Below are 21,442 nucleotides of genomic sequence, written 5' to 3' on the forward strand. Positions count from 1 at the left end.
GTCTGAGTCTTAATTTATGGCAAATGAGTGCGGACTATGACAATGGTTTTATGCAGGGGAGATGGTTTTCTTTGCCTCTTGGACATTTCTGCTCCGAAGTTTAGCACTTTACCTAAAATAGCAATTTCGGTCTTCATTTTGCAGCATAAATTTTCCCAGGTTGGGGCTTGACTTCTGCAAAGGCTTCACTAGACTGACTTCACTTGAAAAGGTCTTGGGGAAAAATAGCTGTCATCACAGATGGCCACACCAACACATTCCTCACCCTTTAGACTTTTCCGGAAGATAAAAGAAAATATTTTTAAAAATACTCAAAATACTTTAAAAATAAGTAAGCTTTATTTTTCTTTATTTTTATCCCCTTTACCCTGCTGTTGGAAAGCTGCTTCAGAGTTGCCACCCCTGCGGTAACTAGGAATTTCATTTCATTTCCAGCCTGTATGTGTCAATATGCAGGTTACGGCCACTTGCTTCCATGCCAGCGTGTCCTTCAAATTTCAGTATCTCTGGTCACTTTGGTATTTTGTTCTCGGATACAGGGATAAAGCAAATTCAAGTGTGCTCACTCTCCACTTCAATAGACTTAAAAACCTGAGACCTTTTGGTCTCCACTGGGAAAACAGATGTTCCCTTCCCTTGATTTTTATATTTTTGTATTTTTATTTTTGATCTTTTTTTTTTTTGATTTTGTATTTTGATTTTTGTATTGTACCCTTTTTTTCCCTGGGGACTACCTTGAACCTCACTATCAGATTAACCCCCTAATTTAGGACTAAATCCTTCCACAACAGCAGCCTGGGTGGAAAGACATGTAGCTTGGTGACATTTGGCAAGTTTTCTAGCTCTTCCTGGAGAAGAATTCCCTATATGAAAAAAAATCACCTTTTGCTTTCTAAAAACATCTGAAGGGCATTGAAGAACCCTTCAATGCCTTCACCGGCTTCCCTGTGGGCAAAGAAACCTCAGCTACTGCAAAAGGAAGGAGGAAAAATGCTTTTTAAAAAAAGAACAGAGACCTCTATAAACAGCACAGGCCATCTTGATGTCTTCTTAATTTCGCTCTTGAAGACCTGAAACTACCACAGGAGTGGGTTGTTTTCTCTGTGCTCAAATTTAGCATGGGGAGCTCTGGGGAGCGTTGCGCCTCCACTCCCTACCCATGTGTGTGAGCAGGGGGAGGTTTGGAATGGCAAGTTTTGGGTTTTGGGTTTTTTTTTTTGTTTTTTTTTTTTTTTTTCCCCCACCTAAAGCCAGCGGTGCCCCAGGGAGTGAGTCCAAATGGATCTTCCTGCCTTGGGGTGCTTGAAAGCACGTGGACATGGGCCTCTCCTTTGGCTGCCCCTCATGGGTGTTTAAAGAGATGGTGACAACAGTGCTGGTGGTGGGGCTGAGGGGTGCGGATCCTGCGGGTGGTGGGGCTGAGGGGTGCGGATCCTGCGGGTGGTGGGGCTGAGGGGTGTGGATAGAGCCGTCGGGTTCATGGATCCTGCGTTTCAGGCTGGACGTGAGCCGGGCCATGGCGCAGGCCGAGGTGCTGTGGGCGGCCGCCTCGCTGATGCTGCTCGGGGCCGCCGTGGGCGTCTGCGTGAGGTGCCAGCTCTGGGGTAAGGCGTCGCGCCGGGCGCGGGCCGGGGCACGCGGAGGGTCCCGTGTCGTGAGGCTCCGTTGAGCACCGAGGCGGCCGCGCTCGCCGGCGCCGAGGAACACGCTCCACACAGATGGACAAGTTGGGCTCCACGCTTGGCTTGCGGGAAGGGAGGTAGTTGGGTAACCAAAATCAGCTCCTGCCCGAGCCCTGTGTCAGCCCAGGGCGTCCTGCATGGCAGTTCTGTGGGTGCTGGTGTCCAAAGCCCCTTGCTGGCACCAGTCTTTGCCAGCGCCTCGCACTGGGAGCTTCTATGTTGAGCTGCTCCGTCCCCCTCTGCTCCTGAGCTCCCCAGTTGTCCATCTCTAATTGCCTTTTCCCCCCCAATTTCTTTCAGCTTCCAAGCGAGAAAAGCAGCAGAGCGAGCGGAGGAGAGAGTAAGTCACGTTTCCCACCTGCCCTTTTCCCAGGCTGTCTGGATCCAGGGATCTGTGCCAGAGCCAGGCAAAGGCTGTGCCTAGTCCATGTGCTCCCAATATCCGCCTAGCTGAAAAAGAAAAGACTATAAAAATAAAAATCCCCCAGAATCTCATGTTGTAGGTGTGAAGACAACCCCCCCGAGACCCTGGCGAGGTGGCACTGTGCCCAGAAGAGTAATCCCAGAAGGGGCAGGAGCTCTGACACTGTGAGTCACTCACTAGGTGGAAAAACCTCTGGAAAAGAGGAAGAGCAAGTTCTTATCTGGTGCCATCGCATACCAAGGCAAGGTAGAGAGGCTCAGCGAGCGCAATCCTGTGTTGGGTGCTGGTTAGGACACGTGCTGGCGCCGAGCACCAAGCCTGAAGCACCGGTGGCTGAGGAAACATCACAGAGCGGCCCCCCTTGTTTCCTCCAGCAACAGAAAACCGCAGCTAATTGTAACCTTCCACGATGGAGCAAGCAGGGTGCAGATGGGCTCTGCAACAGCCTCTGTGGGGCCAGCAGTGTGGGGGGAGCTGCAGAAGGCTCCACGATACTCTGCCAAAATGCCTTGACTTGTCAAAGTTTTTGTCTGGATCGCATCTTTTGGCTGCAGGCTCTTGATACCGTGCGCTCTTCTCTCCTAGATAAGTTTTGTTGTAGTTTTGGCTTTCTGCAAGCCCAGTGATTGAACTATATGTGCTTACGGGCTTTGCAGTGTGATTGCTGTCTCCGTGCCAGCCCTGCACCATCAGCACCAGCCTAAGGAAGAGAGGTGACCGGAGCAAAGGGGTGAAAAGAGCAGAGACCCCCAAGGACCCCAAATTAGATATGATGAGTGCTTATATCCATCCGTAGTTGAACAGGAGCTGAATCCTGCCGTGTTCTGGAGAGGAGTGAGAGATTGTGATAGCTGAAAGGGAGAGAGGATTATTGACAATGTATATTATTTCTGGTCAATATTAAGGGATCCTGGGAGCAGGTGGGATAACAGATGAGGTTAGACAATAGGAGTTTAAGATATTTCATAGGGTGGGGATTTTTTTTTTTCTCCCCCCCTCTCTCTTCCCTGGGTGAAAAGGGGATGCTGGCCTTCCAAGCTTAATTTAAATACAGCTTAATTGGCATGTAAAGCGTCAGAGTAATCCTAATAAATGTTGTTTTCCTCATCCCTGGTCCTTCTTTTAGCTGATGGAGGCTGCTCTGCCAGCAATCCATACACTGAAGGGCAGGATAGGAGGCCAAAGTGAGATTTCAAAGGAGACCTCCATGCGTCATCACAAGCAATATAGCAAGGGAAAGAGTCAGGAAGCTGCTCCCAATTTTCTTCTGTCTTTGCACGAGAAGCTGAGCCACAGAAGCATGATGTTCCATGAAGCTGAGCTCAGCCCTGTGATTCCCTCTGCTTACCAAAGAGTGGAATCTTTTGCACCTTGTTGTATCCCTGCAAATCCAGCCTTGTTCTTCTCCCCACCTCACAACTATATTTATTCTCTTTCCAGGCTTGAAAATCAACGGAGTTTTGAGGTGATTCGATCCCGTTCTAGTAAGTATGGGGCTCACAGATCCCTTGGGGCGTGCTGGCCAGTGTGAGCCTCCCTTTCTGCAGTGCTCAGAACAGCAAATATTGCTCTAAAAATAAAAGGGTGACCTCAAAACTAGGCTGCGTGATAACACACAAGTGAAATTTTCAATACAGCCTTAGATGCTTCTAGGGATGTGAATCCCTAACATTTAATAATAATAACCTCCGCTTTGAAAATTAATCACCAGAGAGTCATTGAAACATAAATCGGGCTGTTCAAAACCCACCGCTCGCACTGTGGAAATGGCAGCGTGGGATGAACCTGAATGGATAAGTGTGACTCACTTATTGTTGTCCTCGTATTGTTTCCTGCAGCAGATTTGCTCACACGCTGACCTTTAACTTTTATCCTCAAGCGAGCTGTGCGGGCCAGGCCAGCTGCTGCCGCCAGCTGTGCGGAGCCCGAGCCCTGCGCCCACCTGGGAGCCTTTGCTCCAGGTGGCCCGAGGGACAAGGGTGCTGCAACCAGAGCTCGTGCACCAGAGGCGCAGCTGGTGTTGTAAGGGCAGGGTATTGAAGCGTGGAAGATGCCACCAAATCAAGCAACACTGAGGCAGATTAGGAAATAAGATAACGATTAGGACGCACCTCTGGGGTCTGTTCGCTAGCTCTGCTGACCTTAGATCTAATCTTTTTTTCTATTTGCTTCCTGTCCTGGCCCATTGTACACTTCTGAGGAGCTATTTGGAAACTATTTCACCCTGCCCTAGATAAATGGTTACCAGGACCTGGAAACCTTGTAGGTGTGATCCTCAGTGGTCACTTTGAAACATCTGCTGCTGCCATAATCCTAATATCTGGTTTTCTTCTTAGTGCTAACCACAAGAAGACTAGAACAAAATAAGGCGTCAGAAAACTCACCAGTGACAAGGTAGGTAAGAGAGGAACACAAAATCTAGCAATAGAGGCTGGATAATTACCTCAAATTATGGGTCTGTTCAGAACAGGCAGGTTCTGGATCCTATGGATCTGTCTTGGGCTGTACTGAATGTATTGCCAGTCCATAGTGGTTTTAATCTTTTTTTCCTGATTTTTCTTCAGTCTAACTGTATTCTACTAATAACTAGTTGAATCAGAAGAAAGGAAATGAGCTGTCATTATGCACAGCAGGCACATAATGAAAAGGAAACAGTGCTCTTTGCTTATGACAAGTTTGACACGAAAAATCTCATTTTCTCTTTTATTGTAATCCCAGGAAATACACGACAAAAAACTGTTGCAATATTGAGGCACAGTTATTTCCATCTTGGAGTTTTATACAAAACTGCAGGTCCCACTAGTTGGCATAATATAAATTCTCATGTAGTTTCATAGAGCTTACTCCTCGCTTAGGCTCTGCTGTGATTTAGCATACGTGAGACAGTTTGTTCAGACCCTTTTGCTGAGTCTGAGCTACGAGCAGCTGCACAGTAGCCTCTGCAGAAGCCTTCAGTGTGTTTCTGCCTTTCAGGAAAAGCAATGAGGAACTCGGTACCACACGTCGCGTTGGAAGTGGTGAGTGTTTCTACCGAGAGGGTCACTTATGTAAAACTGTCAGTCTGTGCAGGAGTAGGAGAAGTGCCTAATGCGAAACTCAGAAGAGGGAAGGTTGCAAATCTCTGCTCACTTATGTGGCTGGGAGCTCCCAGCAGCGTTGGAGAAATGGGGCCTCTGAGAGGATGTTCATGCATGAGTTGGATGGTGCTTGTGGGGACACTCCACCACCTGGCTGCCCTCAGGGGTTTCTAATGCAAACCTGTGTTTCCTTCCAGAGGATAGGGCTGAATCCCGATACCAGAACTTCCTGAAAGGTAAATGCTGCAGCATGAATGCATAAAAGGGGGATGAGCGCTGAGGGGCCAGAGCCACTGAAACCAGAAGTCACTCTTGTATCTGAGCCAGCCCCGCTAGCAAAATCGCTCAGCTCTGCCCTGGGCTGGTGGTTCGGGGCCCTGTGGGGTGCCTGGCTGCTGCTGCTGCCTTCGCCCGTCTCCGCTTTGCGTCGGGGCTTGCAGCTACGTGGTGCTAATGGCAAAACTGTTTGTCCCTGCAGAAGACCAGCTGCACGAGGAGGCCGCCTACATGTAAGTCGGTTGTCCCCCGGCACCCCGGGATGGCTGGAGGGGCAGTGAGCGGCCGCCCCGAGCCCCCAGCGCAGGGCCGAGTCGTGGATGTCTCGGCCGTGAGCGATGCACCCTGTGCAGATGGAGCTGATGCAGGTGTTTCTTTCCACAGTGACCCAATATCCTGGGATTACTACAACTGGATGAACCCTGGGTCTCTGCACGGTAAGGTCGTGGAACAGCTGTGCAGGCTGCCCTGAGGACGCTGGGATTCCAGTCACATTTTCCTTTTCTACGTTTGTGCTCTGTTACTATATGGTCTAGAGCAAGCATGAGCCCAAAGGGCCCTTTCCTTAAGGGACATAGCTGTGTGTCTGTGCATTAGGGGTGAAGAGCCATGAAAAACTGTTGTGGGAAATGCAGACACCCTCTACAGTGGTGCAAACCCGCATGCTCTCACATGGCCACCTCCCGCTTCGCCTTTAGCGTGCTGAAAGGACAGTGACGGAAGAGATAATAAAGCTACAGAAAGCAGTGCGAGATGGACTTTGTGTTCAAGTTATTTATTTAGGAGTGCAAGTCCAGGCAGCAGGTTGCACCTCGCTGCATGGTGGAAGCCTTTGTTGTGGACATCACAGGGGGGTTCAGGAAGGGATTGTGCAAGTCCAGCGAGCATCAGCCCATCTGCTGCTTACAGTTACCACAGTGCAAATGCAGACCTGGATCAGGAAGCTCCAGACTGCAAGAAACCCTTTATTCTCACCCTATTTCTGTGACAGCTGACGAAGTAGCTATAGGTGGTGCTGGTGTGGGCAGTGTGGTTGGTGGACTCGTGTCCATCTGACCAGGGTGATATTGAGATCACCCCTTGCTGTGCTGCACTGACTGTCCCCCCTGTGCTGGTCCAAGCTGGGACTATGAGCTTGGTGCATGTGCCTGTCAACATGCAGCTGGCCTGGAGGAAAGTGGAAGCGGGCAACGGCAGCTGTGTTAACCCACCTGCAAAACCTCTCCAGCTTTGGCTCCGTGACCATGTTGACTGTTGGGGCTTCCGTTGTGTTTTGGGCACCTGTGGATGCAATTTTGAGGTAGCAAATGAGGAGTCAGTGTTGCTTTGAGTGTCCAAGTGCCAGTCTACAGTCCCGGCAGGATCAATTCTCTGCATTGCCTTGCACTTCTTGTATGACCTTGACTGAGTCTCTTCACAGTTCCTTATCTCAGTTCCTTCTCAAGCTGAGAATAACCCAGGAAAATGCAGCAGTCACCAGCTTAACACCCGCCAGGAAGGAAAACCCTTCCCCAACTGCTAGGCTGGATTCCATGCCTGGGGATTGACCGCCTTCTAGGGCCAGGTCTCCCCCTGCTTGCTTTAAGAGCTGTTCTAGGACTAGTAACTACGAAAGCTTAGCTTTGAGTCCCACTTGCAAGAGGAGCTGCTGAGAGATTCCTTTTATCTTGGCTCCTTTGTCTGAGGCCACTCAGGGAAAAAAATACTGTGCGAACCAGGGCTTAGCCAGCTGCCAGGAGAGTTGGCAGTGGCATTTCAGTGGGGCAGAGTTTGCCTAGGGTGGCTGTGCTGGAGATGCCCTGGCCCTAGTTCAGGGCAGCCTGAAGATCATGAAGACCTAACTATTTTGATTGATTTATTTTTTTCTTAAGCTAATGGGTGGGTTTCGTTCTTCTAAATGGCCCTTTGCTATGGACAGCAGAAGTCCTGCAGGCGTTCCCTGTATCACCTACCTTTCTTAGATCCTTTTCCCTCTTTCTCTTCCTGCCAGGAGGAAGAGAGGAGGATTCCTTTTCCTATCAAAATGTTGTCGTTGGAGCATGTCTTGGCTCCAGTTCAGGTAAGCGTGTTGCTGCCATGAGTTGTGTGTATTGTACAAAGGTATCTAGAAGCCCAGATGTGGACAGAGAGCTGCTCAGTTAAGATAGATTAGTCCTTTCAGTGTTGTTATACCCAAGATCTACCATAATTTCAGGCCCTATCTGAGATTTCCAATCATTTTCAAGCCAAGAAGGCAGCAGCCAGTGAGCCCCTGGAGCGTGTGCTGGGCTATAGTCTCTGCTTAAGGGCTTTGAACCCTAAACCCCTTAAGCCATCCCTGGAATGTTGCTGCCAAAACAGGAAGCCAATTTGGTTTCCTTCAGTGAATTTATCTGTGTAGAAAACATTGCATTAACCCTGTGCATGCTCCTTTTAGCTCTGTAGGGAGTGATTAGAGGAGGCAGGGGTAGTGGGAGCTGCTGTGACCCCTGTCCAAGCCTGCAAAAAAAACAAGGCATGTGGTCAGGACTGGAAAACAGATGAGGCAGCATCAGGAGACCTGCAGCCTGGACAGCCACATGCTGGAAACTCAGCCACGTGCCTGTCACAGGGCGAGAGGGTAGGAGGGGGTTTCACAGAGACGTTTTTAATCCATTTGTTGGTTAGCATCATCTGTCCCAACTTCTCTTAGTCACAGATGACGCAGGAGACTATGAGAACAGCACAGCGATCCGCATATGGACATTGCAGCAAGGTATGTTCTCAGAAGCTATTTACTATTTATTGACAAGGCTCACACGTATCATGCCTGTTGTGATAGACCAGTATAGAGCATGGTGATGCAGACATCACCGTTCTCCTGAGATGTTTTACCCCCGTTATCCATGATAAACACTTAAGTTCATATGCAAATTGCTGCAGACACTACAGTTGAACTCTGACATCTCCTTGAATGAGATCTGGTGTTTCTATTTCCCAGTATCTAGGCCCAAGATCTGACCACAAGCTGTTACAGAAGGATGTCTCTATTCATATCTTATCCTCTTAAATTTCGAAATATCCCTGATGCAGATTTAGCCTTGTACTGTAATCCACTAAGACAAAGAAATGCACGACATGCATATTCAATGTCACTAGTGTCAATATTGTGAATATCTTGCAGTAATTATTGCTGTTATTTCTTAAGATAACCCTTAAACAACAGAGTTTAATCTATTTTGGGGCTTCCTGGGCAGCGTACAGGGCAGCCTGGCCCGGGGGCTGCTGCTGAATGCACATGTCTATATGTAAGAGCTTTCTGTGGCTCATGAGCAAACTGCTTCTTGCTATCCTGCTCGTGCACTCTCTGTGTACTCTCTAGATTAAACCTAAGTCCATGTGTTTGGCTCTGAAGGACTCTATCTAAAATACCTGCCTGCAGAATTATTGCAATTCGCTGTGAACACTTTGAAGCCCATCCAAGGAATCTTGGCACTGTGGTATGGTGTTTCTTAGCCTAGATGGAGAAACGCTTTAACACTGAAAGTTAAAAATATTGTCGGGATGCCTTGTGTATGTATGGCTTGTGTTCGCATTTAGATCAACCCACTGACTGATCAGAACTTTCTTACTAATAACTGTGAATATTAGAAAGTCCAGATGAGGAGCCGGATTATGTCAACACGGACCCTGCATCAGGCCTTGCATCTCTGCCAGAGCAAAGGTAATGAGACCAAATACCGGGTTTGTGTGTGTTAGGGGTGGGAGCATTGTGTACATTCCTAGGAACGACCCCTGCTCCCAGCAGGGAGCATCCGTGGTGCTCTGCAGCCCTGCTGGGTGTCACCAGCAGTGCCATTTTTTAGCAGCCTGTGGGGCTGCACAGGAAGCCAGGTGTGTTCACTGCTTGCTGCCTCTGTGGCTGGTGCTGACCCACGTAACACAGATCACGAAGACAAATTTGCCCCAGTGCTGCCCTTCTGCAACACACAGGAGCACAAAGGATTTAGGGATGCTTCAGGCAGCCCTGCGGCCAACGGAGCCTTGCATGTGCAGCATGCAGGGACCCCAAACACCTCTAGTTGGTGCAGCTCCGAAGTAGAGCACAGCAAGGGATTCCCTGGGCTCGGCTGAACTGCTCTGATAATGCTGCGTATCCTGCCCTGACAGCAGCAGCAAGCTGATCTTGGCGTTATAGAGTTACTCTAGTTGGTTAAAAATAAACCCAGCTGCATAAAGATTCATGGCACTAAATGCGGGGGTGATAAAAATGCAGTGTCAGTGAATGCACAGTAACGTACAGAAGAAAAACAACTCCAGAGACACCATGCAGAAGCTATATGCCCAGCAATAGGTTCTGCAGCAGCTACTGCAGTTCAGCAGGAGCTCTCCCAGTCTTGGGGGACAGTCCCCAGCAAACATCTGCTGAGCTCTCAGCAGTGATCCAAAAAGCACAAATGTGTGTTAGGAAAAGAGGAGAATCCCCCAACATCATGCTCATGTATAAATTGGGGTGTCCCCACATCCTCCTTACTGCATAGTGTTTGCCACCCTGCTCCAGACTGGCCAAAGACTCCAGCTGGGAGATGTTTTGGGGCAGAATTCCTATTTTTTCTTAATTTTTTTTCCTCCCTCTCTGAGCACTTCCAGAGGCCCAGTGTGAAAGTCCTTATGACGAGTGCTGATGGTTCCAGCTCCAGGAAATCACACGCCACAAACTGTGAGCGCCCATAGCGAGCAGCCATCACTCAGCAAGCCACTGCTGAGGCCATACAGAATATTTAAGCCGTGTCCCACCCATCCAAAGCATAGTCATGCTAGCCACGTGTTTCAGCAGTTGCTTTGAACCTGAGCACTCTGTCCCTCGCAGCATTAACTCTTCCTCAATTTCCCCTCTAGCAAATTTCTCTGAGGAAGAGACAGGTCATATGTTTTGGTCAAGGACTCTGGCTTGCGTTGCCACCTGCGGTATGCAAGTCACTTCCAACGCCACATGCACAAGGTCTGGCCAACCATGTCCAGGGAGGGGAACGGCTGCCCAGGTGGCAAGCAGAGCTCAGGATGCTAAAACATCCTCCCTGCACAAGCTCAGTGTGGGACCAGCCCCAAAACACTCTCCCTGCTGCAGCAGGACTGCATTGCTCCGGTGCATCTCTGCTTTAGCTGGAGGAAGTGAAAATAATACTGTAAAGAATGTTTTTTTTCAGATAGAGTTGTAGAGAAGAACCGTTTTGGGAGGTGTGCCTCACTACTTTCCACTGGAAAGAAAATTTAAGAGGCAGTGGAGTTAAAGCGGGCATTAAAAGTCAGCAGACTCACTATTTTCCCCCACTTCTTCTTTCAAGTACATCACGTAGAATCTAAAGAAGCCTTTTGCCAAGCTGTAAAAGCATCCGCAGCGAACCTGTGTATATAAAGAGGAGTCTCCAGTCCTGCAGTGAAATCCTTTTTCTGGATCGTGCCCAAGCTCTCTCCGAAGGGATGCAGCGGAAGGGCAGGAATGCTCTGCTTGAAGTCCCACCAAACTCCGTCTGAAAACACGGGATGCTTGGTTTGTGCAAAGCTTTCTCTTGTCAAGCATGAAGTGAATCTCCAAATTACTGAGCAGTTACGCAGCTAGCTACTTATTTTTTCTGGTTGGGTCGTTCAAGGTGCTGCTAAAACATAAGGATTATGGTTCCAATTTAGTCCCTACATTCTCCTCTGGGAGCCGGTCACAACAAAAACAGAACCTGCAGGAAGGGGTCAGGTTTGCAACAGGAGTGGTTTTCTGGAGCTAAATAAGACACCAAATCATCACAAAAGCTAAGGACTAAAGAGGATTAAATCCCTGCTTTACCCCTAGCTAGTAATTCACAGTATTTGTCCTGGCAGTTCTCCCTGTGCTTTGGTGTGTGTTTTGTAGTAATACAGAGACACCGTAACAGCTCTGAAGGAACGATTTCTAACTGCCTGTGTCTCAGACTCAGGCACTGCTGCAGGAATATCACACCTGGGACTTAAGCCTTGTCTCTTGAGCCTTCATGTACAGATTTGTCACACTTATTTATTAAAAGTGAAAAGCCTCCAAAGCCAAGCCAGTGATGTATTGCACTTTGGTATGAAACATATGCTGTGTTTTTGGATGAAACAGACTGGGATGTCCTCATTAGTGGTAAGGAGGAGCCGAGGAGATGTGAGGTAACGCTGAGCAAGAGAAGGGGGTGTCAGGAGCTTCCTGCTGCAAACGACTTGGCTCTGTTTTTAGCGGAGTTAATGAGGACACATGTTGCCATTGCCCATGTTTCTGTATTTTGTTTCCGTATAAGTTGTTTGATGTGTGACACGGGAGAAGGTTTACTTGTAGCTCCTCCAAATGCATTTATTTGTGCTTCCATAGGATTTTTGCAACGTAGAAAATCCCCAGAGAAAGCACTTCCAGCGCGATGTGTGTGCAGGGAGCTAACAGCCTGGCGTTCTGCTCACTTCAGCCCCTGCTGGTTCAGCTTGGAAAGCTGCATTTTTCTCATGTTCCAGTGCTGTGCAAAAAGAGCCTGCACGAACAAGGGATGCAGACCATAGAGGAGAACATCTGCTTCCCAGGGAGCCTGCAGTGGGCACAGAGCCCGCGTTGGCTCTGCACGGCCTCCCAGCAATGCAGGGGAATGACAAGGACATCTTTGTTATTGAAACCCTGCACCCAGCCCCAAAATTTTCATCCTTGATGACTAATTTAATACCTGAAGCAGCACTCCATTTTCATTAAACGCTGCAGAGTGTGTATTTTTCAAGATCTGTAGTCACTGGAGGCAAAGAGCACGCAGCTATAACATCAGCAGACATCCTATTTCAGAGAGGTTATAGCTGCTTGCGATTCTGATCTCATAACCAGAGGGAGCCATTAAATGCTTAGGATAAGATTAACAGCTATAAAAGATCCCTGGCACACAGTAATATACACAGTTAATCACTGCTGAAGAACTCCCAGGAAGTTCTAGCCTTGAACACTACTACAATGCAAGCTTTACTGCTGCCTGCGCTCAGCAGGGCGGTGGGTTAAACTGATCCGCTCCTTTCTGCTGCAACACCTTCCTGTTGCCAAAATCTATCCCGAAAGCTGCGGCATCACAGCGGGCTGATCCACGTGCAGACACGGAGCCCATTCCCCTGCTTTGCTGAGCGGCTGGGCAGCTCCGTTTTTCAGCACTCCAGAACAATCGGCTTTGCAGAGGCCTAAATCCTGTCCTAGTTTGTAAAGCTCTGGATGTACTTTCCAGCCAGTGATCTCATTGTGCTGGAAGACAACCAGGGACTGTTACAGGAAGCATCATCAAAGATACTATAATCTCATTCTGAAACCCTTCAAGTGTGCAAGGATTTTTGGTGCTAGATCACTGAACACCAAGAAGAAAACCATTTAAAGTAGGTAGGACTTGTGATTCTCCGCATTTCTTCCTCTCCCTCTGGCACCACGAGAACAAGCTACACACCACTGATAGGAACATCCAGCCAGTAAAGAGTAGTGCAAGTTGTTTGCACTCCTGCAATACCTCTTCCTTCTGTTCAGCAGTGAAAATGCTAAACCAGAACCCAAAGGCTGGCTGGAACGCACAGCCAAAGGAAAACTAGCTACTCTTTAAACATCCTTTACTTAAGCTTTTGGGGAGAAAAAGCTGTGATGCTCTAACTGTAGAAGACTCAGCTGCTTAGGCCTCTTATTGATTTATTAATGGTATAGGTTAACAATGTTCATGCTACTAGTGATAATTTACCTGTTGAGAATCAAAAGGTAATTTTGACAATTTAGTGAAAGAAGGCAATACTTGGAGTATCACATCCATTATTCTTAGAGCTACTTCCTTTATTCCATTCAGGAACAAGCTTAAACGTATCTGTGCTTCAGTTTTCAGTTAATGTGCTTTCCTGCACTCTCAATTAAACAGCATTGTCTTATAGCTTTGGGTCTGTCAGGTGAGCTTTGGGAAGCTTTGCTGGGGCCACTGAAGCTGCTGTTATACTGCAGCCGAGTCAAGAAAAAAGGCTGTCCTTAGTCCCTTCTTCAGGGCAAGAGACAGTCTTTTAGATTGAGGCTGACTTTGGCTGCCAGCAAAGATCAGCTTGGCACAAAAGGAGCAGAGTGAAGGGCAGACGGCTGTAACACATACATCCAGCTAAATTTGACTGCAATAATCAGAATATACTTAATATAATTAAGAGGGCTCCACTTGGAGATGCTTATCTCAGATCTAAGGTGGGGGCCGTCAAGTTTAATTTATATTTGGCTTTGCTCTGCATTTTACTTTATTGCTGTTCTATGCTTACAAGTGTTATTTATTTGGAAGGCAAGAATTTTCTAAAACTGAAAAGCGGTAGTGTTTTTTTCAGTAAGTTGAAACTGTAGCTAAAAGATAATGTCCAACCTGGCCAAACAAGAGCTCTACTCAAGCGCAGAGCATTCCACAAATTGAGAGATTCTTTAAAAGATTCTAAATGGATTATTTGCTAGGTCTGGATACTATTGCCAGAAGCAGTTTTGCACATGCAGGAGAGAAAAAACCTTAATGTTCCTCCAGACTGTCTCAGTCCTCTCCACCACCTCAGCTGTATCACACACAAGCATTTTTGGTTTAAAGTAGATTCAAAAACTTTATTAGCCTAAATAAAAAACACAGTTCATTTTTTTTTTACAATAGAACCTGGTTATTTTTCTGGCATTTAGTAAAACCAGAGGACAGGCTCTTTGCAGCTAGAATTTGGGGGACATGCAGCTCTTACACATAGTCACTTATCTCACACCATTCCTTCATCTTCCAGCATGAGGGAATCTTGCAGCGCAGTCAATACTCTAGCTTGCTGCAGGGGCTGCAGTCTTCTGGCATAACCTGGCTAGCAGTCCAGCCATCTGCAAGAGCGAGTTCACCCCTTCCACTATCTTCATGTGAGTGTATCCAATCTCCTGGTGACAAAGATATTGTCAAATCTTCTGCTTTTCTTAGTCTGTTTGATCAGCAAAATATTTTCTGGTTTATTTTCATTTCTCTCAGTCTATATCTATTAATATTAGTCACAGTCCACTAAATATCTCTTACTGCTAAAAGATTAGCTTCAGAGTCATTTGAACTTAAGTCTACGAAACACCTACAGCACTCCGTGCTATCACCTTCTCGGGTAAACCAGCTGAAATGCTGTTCTTTAAAAATCTGTATCACTCCACTTACTTTTCAGGGAGCAAGGTGCATGTATTTGAGAACAGATTTTAAATCTAAGAGTGATTCTATTACATCAGTTTACCATTTGTCAACTGGCTGCCAATATAATTTAATATTTCATGTTCTATTGGACTACAATCAAATACGCTCTTATAAAAAGTTCTCAAAGTTAATTGAGCCTTTGATGTAATGGCTGCCTCAATTTATTATTTGTATTTGTTAATAATTGCACTTGAAAAATAAAGTGACATTTATGATTAGACTTTAGTCTTCAAGTAACCGTTTTTACTGACAAACAGATGAGGCAAGGTGAGAAAAGAAAAAATAATAAAAAGTTAAAAACATTTTTTTCACTAGGAACACCTAGGAAATCTCAAGTGCAAAACTCCAAGGCTACTGGTATATTATGGTCCTTTTAAAAAGGCTCTCAAAACCCCATCAGTTACTACATTACTACTAACCTTGATAAATTCCAATTTCAGATATTCTGGCATTTGAAAGGTTTTACACACACGGAAGATGTTTCCTATCACATCTTCTGGAGAGTATCCAAGTCGCCACAGGTGGGCAAGAATCTGTGTAGGTAAGGATAAGTCAACCTTTATCTAGAAATTATCAGATGAGTTAAGCCTGTGTTCACTTCTGGCACAGCTGCATTCAACAGCTCATCTGCATAGTTTTTCCCTTATCTTAAAAAGTAGAGCATGCTGTGAAGTCTTCAAAACAAGCATTTTGTAGAGAAAAGATGTCCGACCACACAGACATGCTGCATGAAAACCAACCTTGTATGCTTCATCAATATTTGCATTGATGCAGTGTTGTATCATTTCTTTCACAAGCAGAGGATGAGGCTCATCACATACCTATGTCAAAAAGAATAATAATAGAATAATAGCAGATTAGAACCTTCTGTGCTCTACCACCCAGGGACTTCAACAAGCTTCTGTTCAGTTGAAGGACCGAATCAAACTCATCCTATAATACAGATTAAATTCATTGTAGTTTAAGTAACTTGAGTTTCCAGTAACTTAGTTCCCACACAATGTCAAGCTCAACAGCACTAAGTGAGATCAAGTAATAGATGGAGATACGTTTACAGCCAAAAAGCTTCAGAGGTGCCGTTAGGCAAATGGGACACATTTGTCTTCCAAAAGGCAAATGGGCTTATTTTGCCTAATGCCATAATTGCTGCGTAGATTGAACTGTCTGCAATCTGGCAAAGCACTTTCTAAGTTTTACACATCTCAAGGAAGGTCTCACACAGTTATAGGTGCTAGACATCCAGTAGTACTGTTTTACACTATTACTAACCTTAAAAACATTTTCACTGTTTATAAAGCCAAATCCAGAATATGTGGACTGTAAGTTGTTTAATGCCTGTGAAAAGGAAAATTAAGACGTCAGTTATTTTCAGAAGTGCTCTACTTCTGGCTTCAGGATGAAGTGTAGACTTCTTAAGAAATAATGCTAAATAAGCAGCTTTCATTCAGGCAACAGAATAAACAGCAAACGTATGTATGATTTGTTTCCTCTAACAAGTCAGTATCTTATTCTCATCAATTATTTTCCAAGTAGGAAATCCACTTTTTAAGCCCTGCAAAACTAAACAGGTTAGCTACTTTTGTGTCGTAGATTACGTTCCCTTTGCCTTTCCTCTCCAAAGCTAAATCCTCAAGAGGTTTTTGCTCTAAACAGTTGTTTCAGAGATGTACCACTGTCTTTCCTCTTTTACCTGTCTCATGTCTCCTTGAGCTGTGAAGATAATGGCTTCTAGTCCGTCATCTGTATATGGTACATCCTCCTTCTCAACAATTTTCAGTAGCCTTGCAAGGATTTGTGAATCTGTCAGCTTGGTGTAACGTAGCACTGCACATCGAGACTGAATAGGTTCTGAGGACACAGATGAATAATTAACATTTCCCTTTAAGGCATTTATTTTCAGCTTGGAAGAAAATATCCCAGCTTCCAACTCTTAATTTATCATCTTCTATTACAGACAAAGAGTCTTTCAGCTCTGGATGGAATATAGTGTCTCCTTCAGCATATGCACATAGAATCATAGAATTCTTAAGGTTGGAAGGGACCTTTAGAGATCCCTAGCACAGGGCTGCATCCAGGCGGGTTCTGAAGATCTCCAGAGAAGGAGACTCCACAACCTCTGTGGGCAGCCTGTTCCAGGGCTCTGGCACCCTCACTCTTAAGAAATTTTTCCTCAAGTTCTTGTGGAACTTTTGGTGCCTCAGCTTGTGGCCGTTTCCTCTAGTTCTGTCAGTGGCCACCACTGAAAAGAGGCTGCCCCCTCCTCCTCACAGCCTTCCTTGAGGTATTTATAGACACTGATCAGGTCCCCCCTCAGTCTTCTCCTCCTCAGGCTGAACAGGCCCAGCTCTCTCAGCCCTTCCTCATAGGGCAGATGTTCCAGGCCCCTGATCATCCTCGTAGCCCTGCGCTGGGCTCTCTCCAACAGCTCCACATCCCTCTTGTACTGGGGAGCCCAGAACTGGACACAGTCTCTAGATGTGGCCTCTTTAGGGCTGAGTAGAGGGGGATGATCACCTCCCTTGACCTGCTAGAGATGCTCTTCTTATAGTCCTTCACTTCAGTCCAAATGCACTACTTGATTCTGCCTTCTATGTACAAACATGTAACAAGCTCAGTTTCTATTCTGCTGGTTTTCTCAATGTACATGTTTACCACACTGTTTTAACTCCTAAGCAAAATCAGTCTAACTGTCTACTAAAGTTAGGCAAACTTTACGTTTTTGTAATAAGAAGCAGGACAACAAGAGGGGTTAATACCCAGTGAACAACACACCAAGTACACTTTAAACTGTATCAGAAGGTGAACAGAGATTAAGCTGAGAGGACTAGAAATCTGCTTCTATGCAGAGATGCATAACACTATCCATCAAAAACAGCTGTTCAGAGAACTCACCAGTTACCCAGATCTGCTCTTTTATTATCTGCATTTTCAAGTGGTTTGAGTTTCAGAAGTACCACAGCCTCCTCCAATAAGCAGATTCAAGGTATTTCTGAAAACTACTTTGAAAGGTAGCCAACAGCATGGAGAATGTATTACAAAAGCAGAAACTGGCAGCACTTTACCTATGATTTTATCGGAGGCATTGCATGCAAGTGCAAAGCGTGTTGTTTTGGAATAAATTTCCATTGTTCTTCTCAATGCTTGCTGTGCTCCATCTGTCATGCTGAGTGAAAGAAAAAGGAGTTAGGACAGATTTTGCCCTTCACCGACTTCTAACTGCAGCCTAATACCAATTTTTGTACTGCTAGGCATTTAAGCAGATGACCCTGCAATACACTTGCTGAGATCTCTGTTAAACTAGCATACAAAGTTAACATTAAATCATTAATAGTCTGGAAAATACTGCTAGGAATATACCAAGCATAGGCAGATGCATGAGAATACCTGTTTTCATCCAGTGAAATTAATAGTGTCTACAATAAGCAGGACTCTTTTCAAGAAAAAATAGTCATTGAGCTGGATGATGGTATTTCACATCCAGATAGATCCCAAAGTGTTTCAACCCAGTATTCCGTTTCCCTTTAAATGCAGCAATCTCTGCTTGATATAAGGAATCTCATAACAGTGTTGTTCATTGCATACCTATTTCATATCAAATTATTTCTGATAGCCTGATAGAAATATCTAAGACTACTTCTGACAGCCACTTTGCACATAAGAAGACAGATAGAACACATTTCATGTGGTAGCTGAGGTCAAGAGAAAAACAAGGTACCTGTCTGCTTCATCAAGGATGATTATTTTATGCCGACCTTTTGGAAGTGTGACCTTCTGCTGGGCAAACATTTTGATTTTGTTTCTCACAACATCAATACCCCTGGAACAATAAGTAATTCAAGATCAGTTGGGCAAAGCTTAATTAATAGATCTTATTCCGCACAGCAGCATTCCCAGGCACCCCACTCAATTAGAATCACAGAATTCAGATCAGAAGGGACCTCTGGAGATCCTAGAGCCAGAAGGCAAAGTTATGAAGTGAACAGGGGCAGAAACTTTTAAGACTGCTTTGCCACTTTGTCAATACTTTACATAACTATGTCCACAGACCCAGCTATAATGCAAAATAGTTTAAGAGAAATAGCTGCACAAACTGCATTCTACTAGCACAACACGGACACTTTCCTACACAAAGTCCCACCAAAGAGTTGCTTTGAAAATATAAATGATTTTATGTTTATTCTGCCTTGTACATGAATGCCATAATTCTACAATTCTTCTGTAACTGAGATTAACCAAGGCAATATAATGTATTATACTCCTATACGACCCTCCATTACCATCCTCAGAACACTTCAGGATATGGTCTGCTAAAGGACTTTGGAAATATTATAATTAGGCGTTAGCATCTGATCCTTGGAAAAGATTCAGTGCCCTCTACATACATAACACATCCTATAGTTTAATCATCTAACTTTACAGCTCTGTTTTCTATCACTTTTTGTACTAAGCAGTGAATAGTCCCATTCTAAGTCATCCTCTCTTTCTTCTTTGGAGGATTTTTATGAATGTAAGACTTCAGAAGGAAGACGATAGAGTCTGTATTCCATCTGCTTATGTTTTCAGTGTTTCAAAGTATCTGTCAAGTTTGTCATCAGACGATAATAGTGACATTAATAAAACCAAATATCACCTAACTAAATTGGAAAAACTGCATAAAAATTGGTATTAGAGGCATCTCTGAAGCACTAAGCCCATCAAGTCTGCCTGAATTCAATTAAAAATAAAAGCAGATACTAGTTTCTTCATCAAGACTCTGACTAGATACACACTGCTGTCGTTCTCACCTGTCATTTGAGGCATTTAGCTCCAGAACAGCATCCTTTAAAGCAGGACCAAGCAGAGCACGAGCCAAGCAGAGTATACTTGTGGTTTTACCTGTTCCTGGAGGACCCTAGAAATGCAACAATGGCTGTTGAGTTTTATGCTATTTTCTAATTTGGACTCTCTGCAATCATTGCATTCATGAAATGCTGCTGCAATGCAGGAGCGGGAGGGAGAACCTTGGACTAGGAGGTGCTCAAATTCAGTTCCAGCCCCCAGCAGCAAGCAGAGGTGTTGCAAGCAGAACAGGACGTGCTTCAATGGGCACCTAAAGACCAAGTTCATTCTCAACAGAAGGATATTTCTTAAATATTCTGCCCAGAATATTGTTCTGTGACCAGAAAATCAAGATTTCATTTACCCTCACATTTAGGAACCATGCAAATTTATACTGGGAGGCGACTGTGGCTCGGGCTCAGGACCAACACGGTGAAATACAGAGCAGCACAGCAATACTTACAGCAATTATAATATTTGGTACATTCCCCTCTTTTGCAAAGACCTAAGAAAACATACAAAAAAAAAATATATATATATATATATAAGAAAACTGGGACCAAATAAGATTCACATTTAACCACAAGAAGAATTAATCATTTCTACTCTTCTGTCCTGCTTCTGTTTTTTGAACCTGTTTTCATGTTTTAATTATCAATTAGAAGTCAACCCCGTAGAATAATGAGAAAACTTAAAAAGCTGAGAAGACTTAAAAAGCACTTACTACCTAAACTTTTAGCATTCTTGCCTTCCATCTGCTTTAATTACTTATTGGCTGGTACGTGCTTTCTGCTAACAAATGGTGTGATGACCAGCTAATTTTTCAAGGATTAGTAGACTAACTACCAAGTATTAAAACTGGGCCAAGACACACAACATTACTATTTTGTAAGGAGTATTTCTTTAGCAAACCAATCAAACATGTTCTAAAATATATGATTTCTATGTGAAGTAAGGAAGGTTTTGTTTTGTTTTCCCTCTCCACAAAACTGTTGTGGTTGTCTGTTTGGGTCTGTTTCTCTGAATTATGTTACAAACCATGAAGAGGAAGCCACACACCTCCAGTCTGCTCACGGTGTCCTCGTTCCCAACTATTTCACAGAGCTTCACCGGTCTATATTTTTCCACCCTGGAAAAGTCAACCCCCCAGGATAGAGTGCAGCTCAATAACACTTTTCATGGTGTTTTACACGGTGAGCAAGAGGACCACACGAGCGCGCCATTCCACGGCCCGATTCCATTTGTCGCGACTGGTAACTAAGGGGAGGACACGGCGGGCGGGCGGGAAGGCCCGGACAGAGAGGGAGGACACGGCGGGCGGGAACGCCCGGACATGGAGGCCCGGGCGGCCGCTCTCCACTCGGCCCCTTCCCCGGCCCCGGCGCCATCTTGACACCTTACAGCCCTCCCTGAGGGAACGCGACCGCCTTCCCGCCAACGACGAACGGCGCCTCCCATAGGCTGCGCGGCGCCAAGCCCCGCCTCCTGCCCCGCTCTGCTCCAATGGCCGTGCGCGCCCGCCCGCGCCGGGCTCTCTCCTCAGGGCTCTCACCAGGGCAGCTCGTAATGGCCGCTGGTGGCGGCGGCTGCGGGGGGCTCGGCGGGTCCCCGTTTCTCGCCCGCCGCCGACCCGACCTTCTCGTCCCCCGCGACCTCCACTTCCATCTCGGCGTCAGCCGGCGCGGCGCAGGCCTTCCCGTAGCCTCCGTGAAGGGAGGGCGGTGCTGCCGGGCCCGCCCTGCGGGGAGGGTCCCCAGCGGCCCGGCCTCCTGGGCGGCAACGGGAGGAGCGGCCTGCAGAGGCCTCAGGCTGGGCCTTGCTAGCCCGGGGCGGGCGGTGAAACGTCGGGGAGGTACTCGGCGCTGCTGGGAGAGCGCAGATTTAGGGCTCCGGGTTTGGTCCTCAGGGGTCTTTTATTTATCCATATAAAAACAAAAACGCCTTACAAACAAGTTATGCTGTTCCAGGTGGGAGGTT

The 21,442-nt window shown here is 46.0% G+C and overlaps 2 protein-coding genes across 2 annotated transcripts; one reads left to right on the forward strand and one right to left on the reverse strand.

The window, feature by feature from the left end:
- Nucleotides 1–1,516: 1,516 nt before the first annotated feature.
- On the forward strand, nucleotides 1,517–11,197 carry LAT2 (linker for activation of T cells family member 2). Its single transcript, XM_026050149.1, has 12 exons — nucleotides 1,517–1,604; nucleotides 1,983–2,022; nucleotides 3,547–3,590; nucleotides 4,443–4,500; nucleotides 5,080–5,123; nucleotides 5,381–5,419; nucleotides 5,662–5,692; nucleotides 5,844–5,896; nucleotides 7,450–7,518; nucleotides 8,131–8,193; nucleotides 9,069–9,141; nucleotides 10,763–11,197. Exons 1-12 carry the CDS (start codon nucleotides 1,517–1,519, stop codon nucleotides 10,779–10,781), a joined length of 621 nt encoding a protein of 206 aa, XP_025905934.1. The 3' UTR covers nucleotides 10,782–11,197.
- Nucleotides 11,198–14,063: 2,866 nt separating this feature from the next.
- Nucleotides 14,064–21,130, reverse strand: RFC2 (replication factor C subunit 2). Its single transcript, XM_026050205.1, has 11 exons — nucleotides 21,018–21,130; nucleotides 20,525–20,594; nucleotides 19,929–19,970; nucleotides 19,432–19,538; nucleotides 18,363–18,464; nucleotides 17,710–17,810; nucleotides 16,338–16,495; nucleotides 15,917–15,982; nucleotides 15,388–15,468; nucleotides 15,067–15,180; nucleotides 14,064–14,352 (listed from the first exon to the last, which is right to left on the reverse strand). The coding sequence occupies exons 1-11, from the start codon at nucleotides 21,128–21,130 to the stop codon at nucleotides 14,242–14,244; spliced, it is 1,065 nt and encodes a 354-aa protein (XP_025905990.1). The 3' UTR covers nucleotides 14,064–14,241.
- Nucleotides 21,131–21,442: the final 312 nt, after the last annotated feature.

Source organism: Nothoprocta perdicaria, unplaced genomic scaffold, assembly GCF_003342845.1.
Source record: "Nothoprocta perdicaria isolate Ctin4 unplaced genomic scaffold, notPer1 scaffold_66, whole genome shotgun sequence".
Classification (NCBI taxonomy): domain Eukaryota; kingdom Metazoa; phylum Chordata; class Aves; order Tinamiformes; family Tinamidae; genus Nothoprocta; species Nothoprocta perdicaria.

Coding starts and splice junctions, on each gene's coding strand:
- LAT2 (XM_026050149.1), top strand. CDS start 1,517: ATGGCGCAGGCCGAGGTGCTGTGGGCGGCCGCCTCGCTGATGCTGCTC. Junction 7,519..8,130: donor ATGTCTTGGCTCCAGTTCAG/GTAAGCGTGTTG, acceptor AACTTCTCTTAG/TCACAGATGACGCAGGAGAC. Junction 8,194..9,068: donor CATATGGACATTGCAGCAAG/GTATGTTCTCAG, acceptor TGTGAATATTAG/AAAGTCCAGATGAGGAGCCG.
- RFC2 (XM_026050205.1), bottom strand. CDS start 21,130: ATGGAAGTGGAGGTCGCGGGGGACGAGAAGGTCGGGTCGGCGGCGGGC. Junction 18,465..19,431: donor CTAAATGCCTCAAATGACAG/GTGAGAACGACA, acceptor TTATTGTTCCAG/GGGTATTGATGTTGTGAGAA. Junction 15,983..16,337: donor CTCAAGGAGACATGAGACAG/GTAAAAGAGGAA, acceptor TCCTTTTCACAG/GCATTAAACAACTTACAGTC.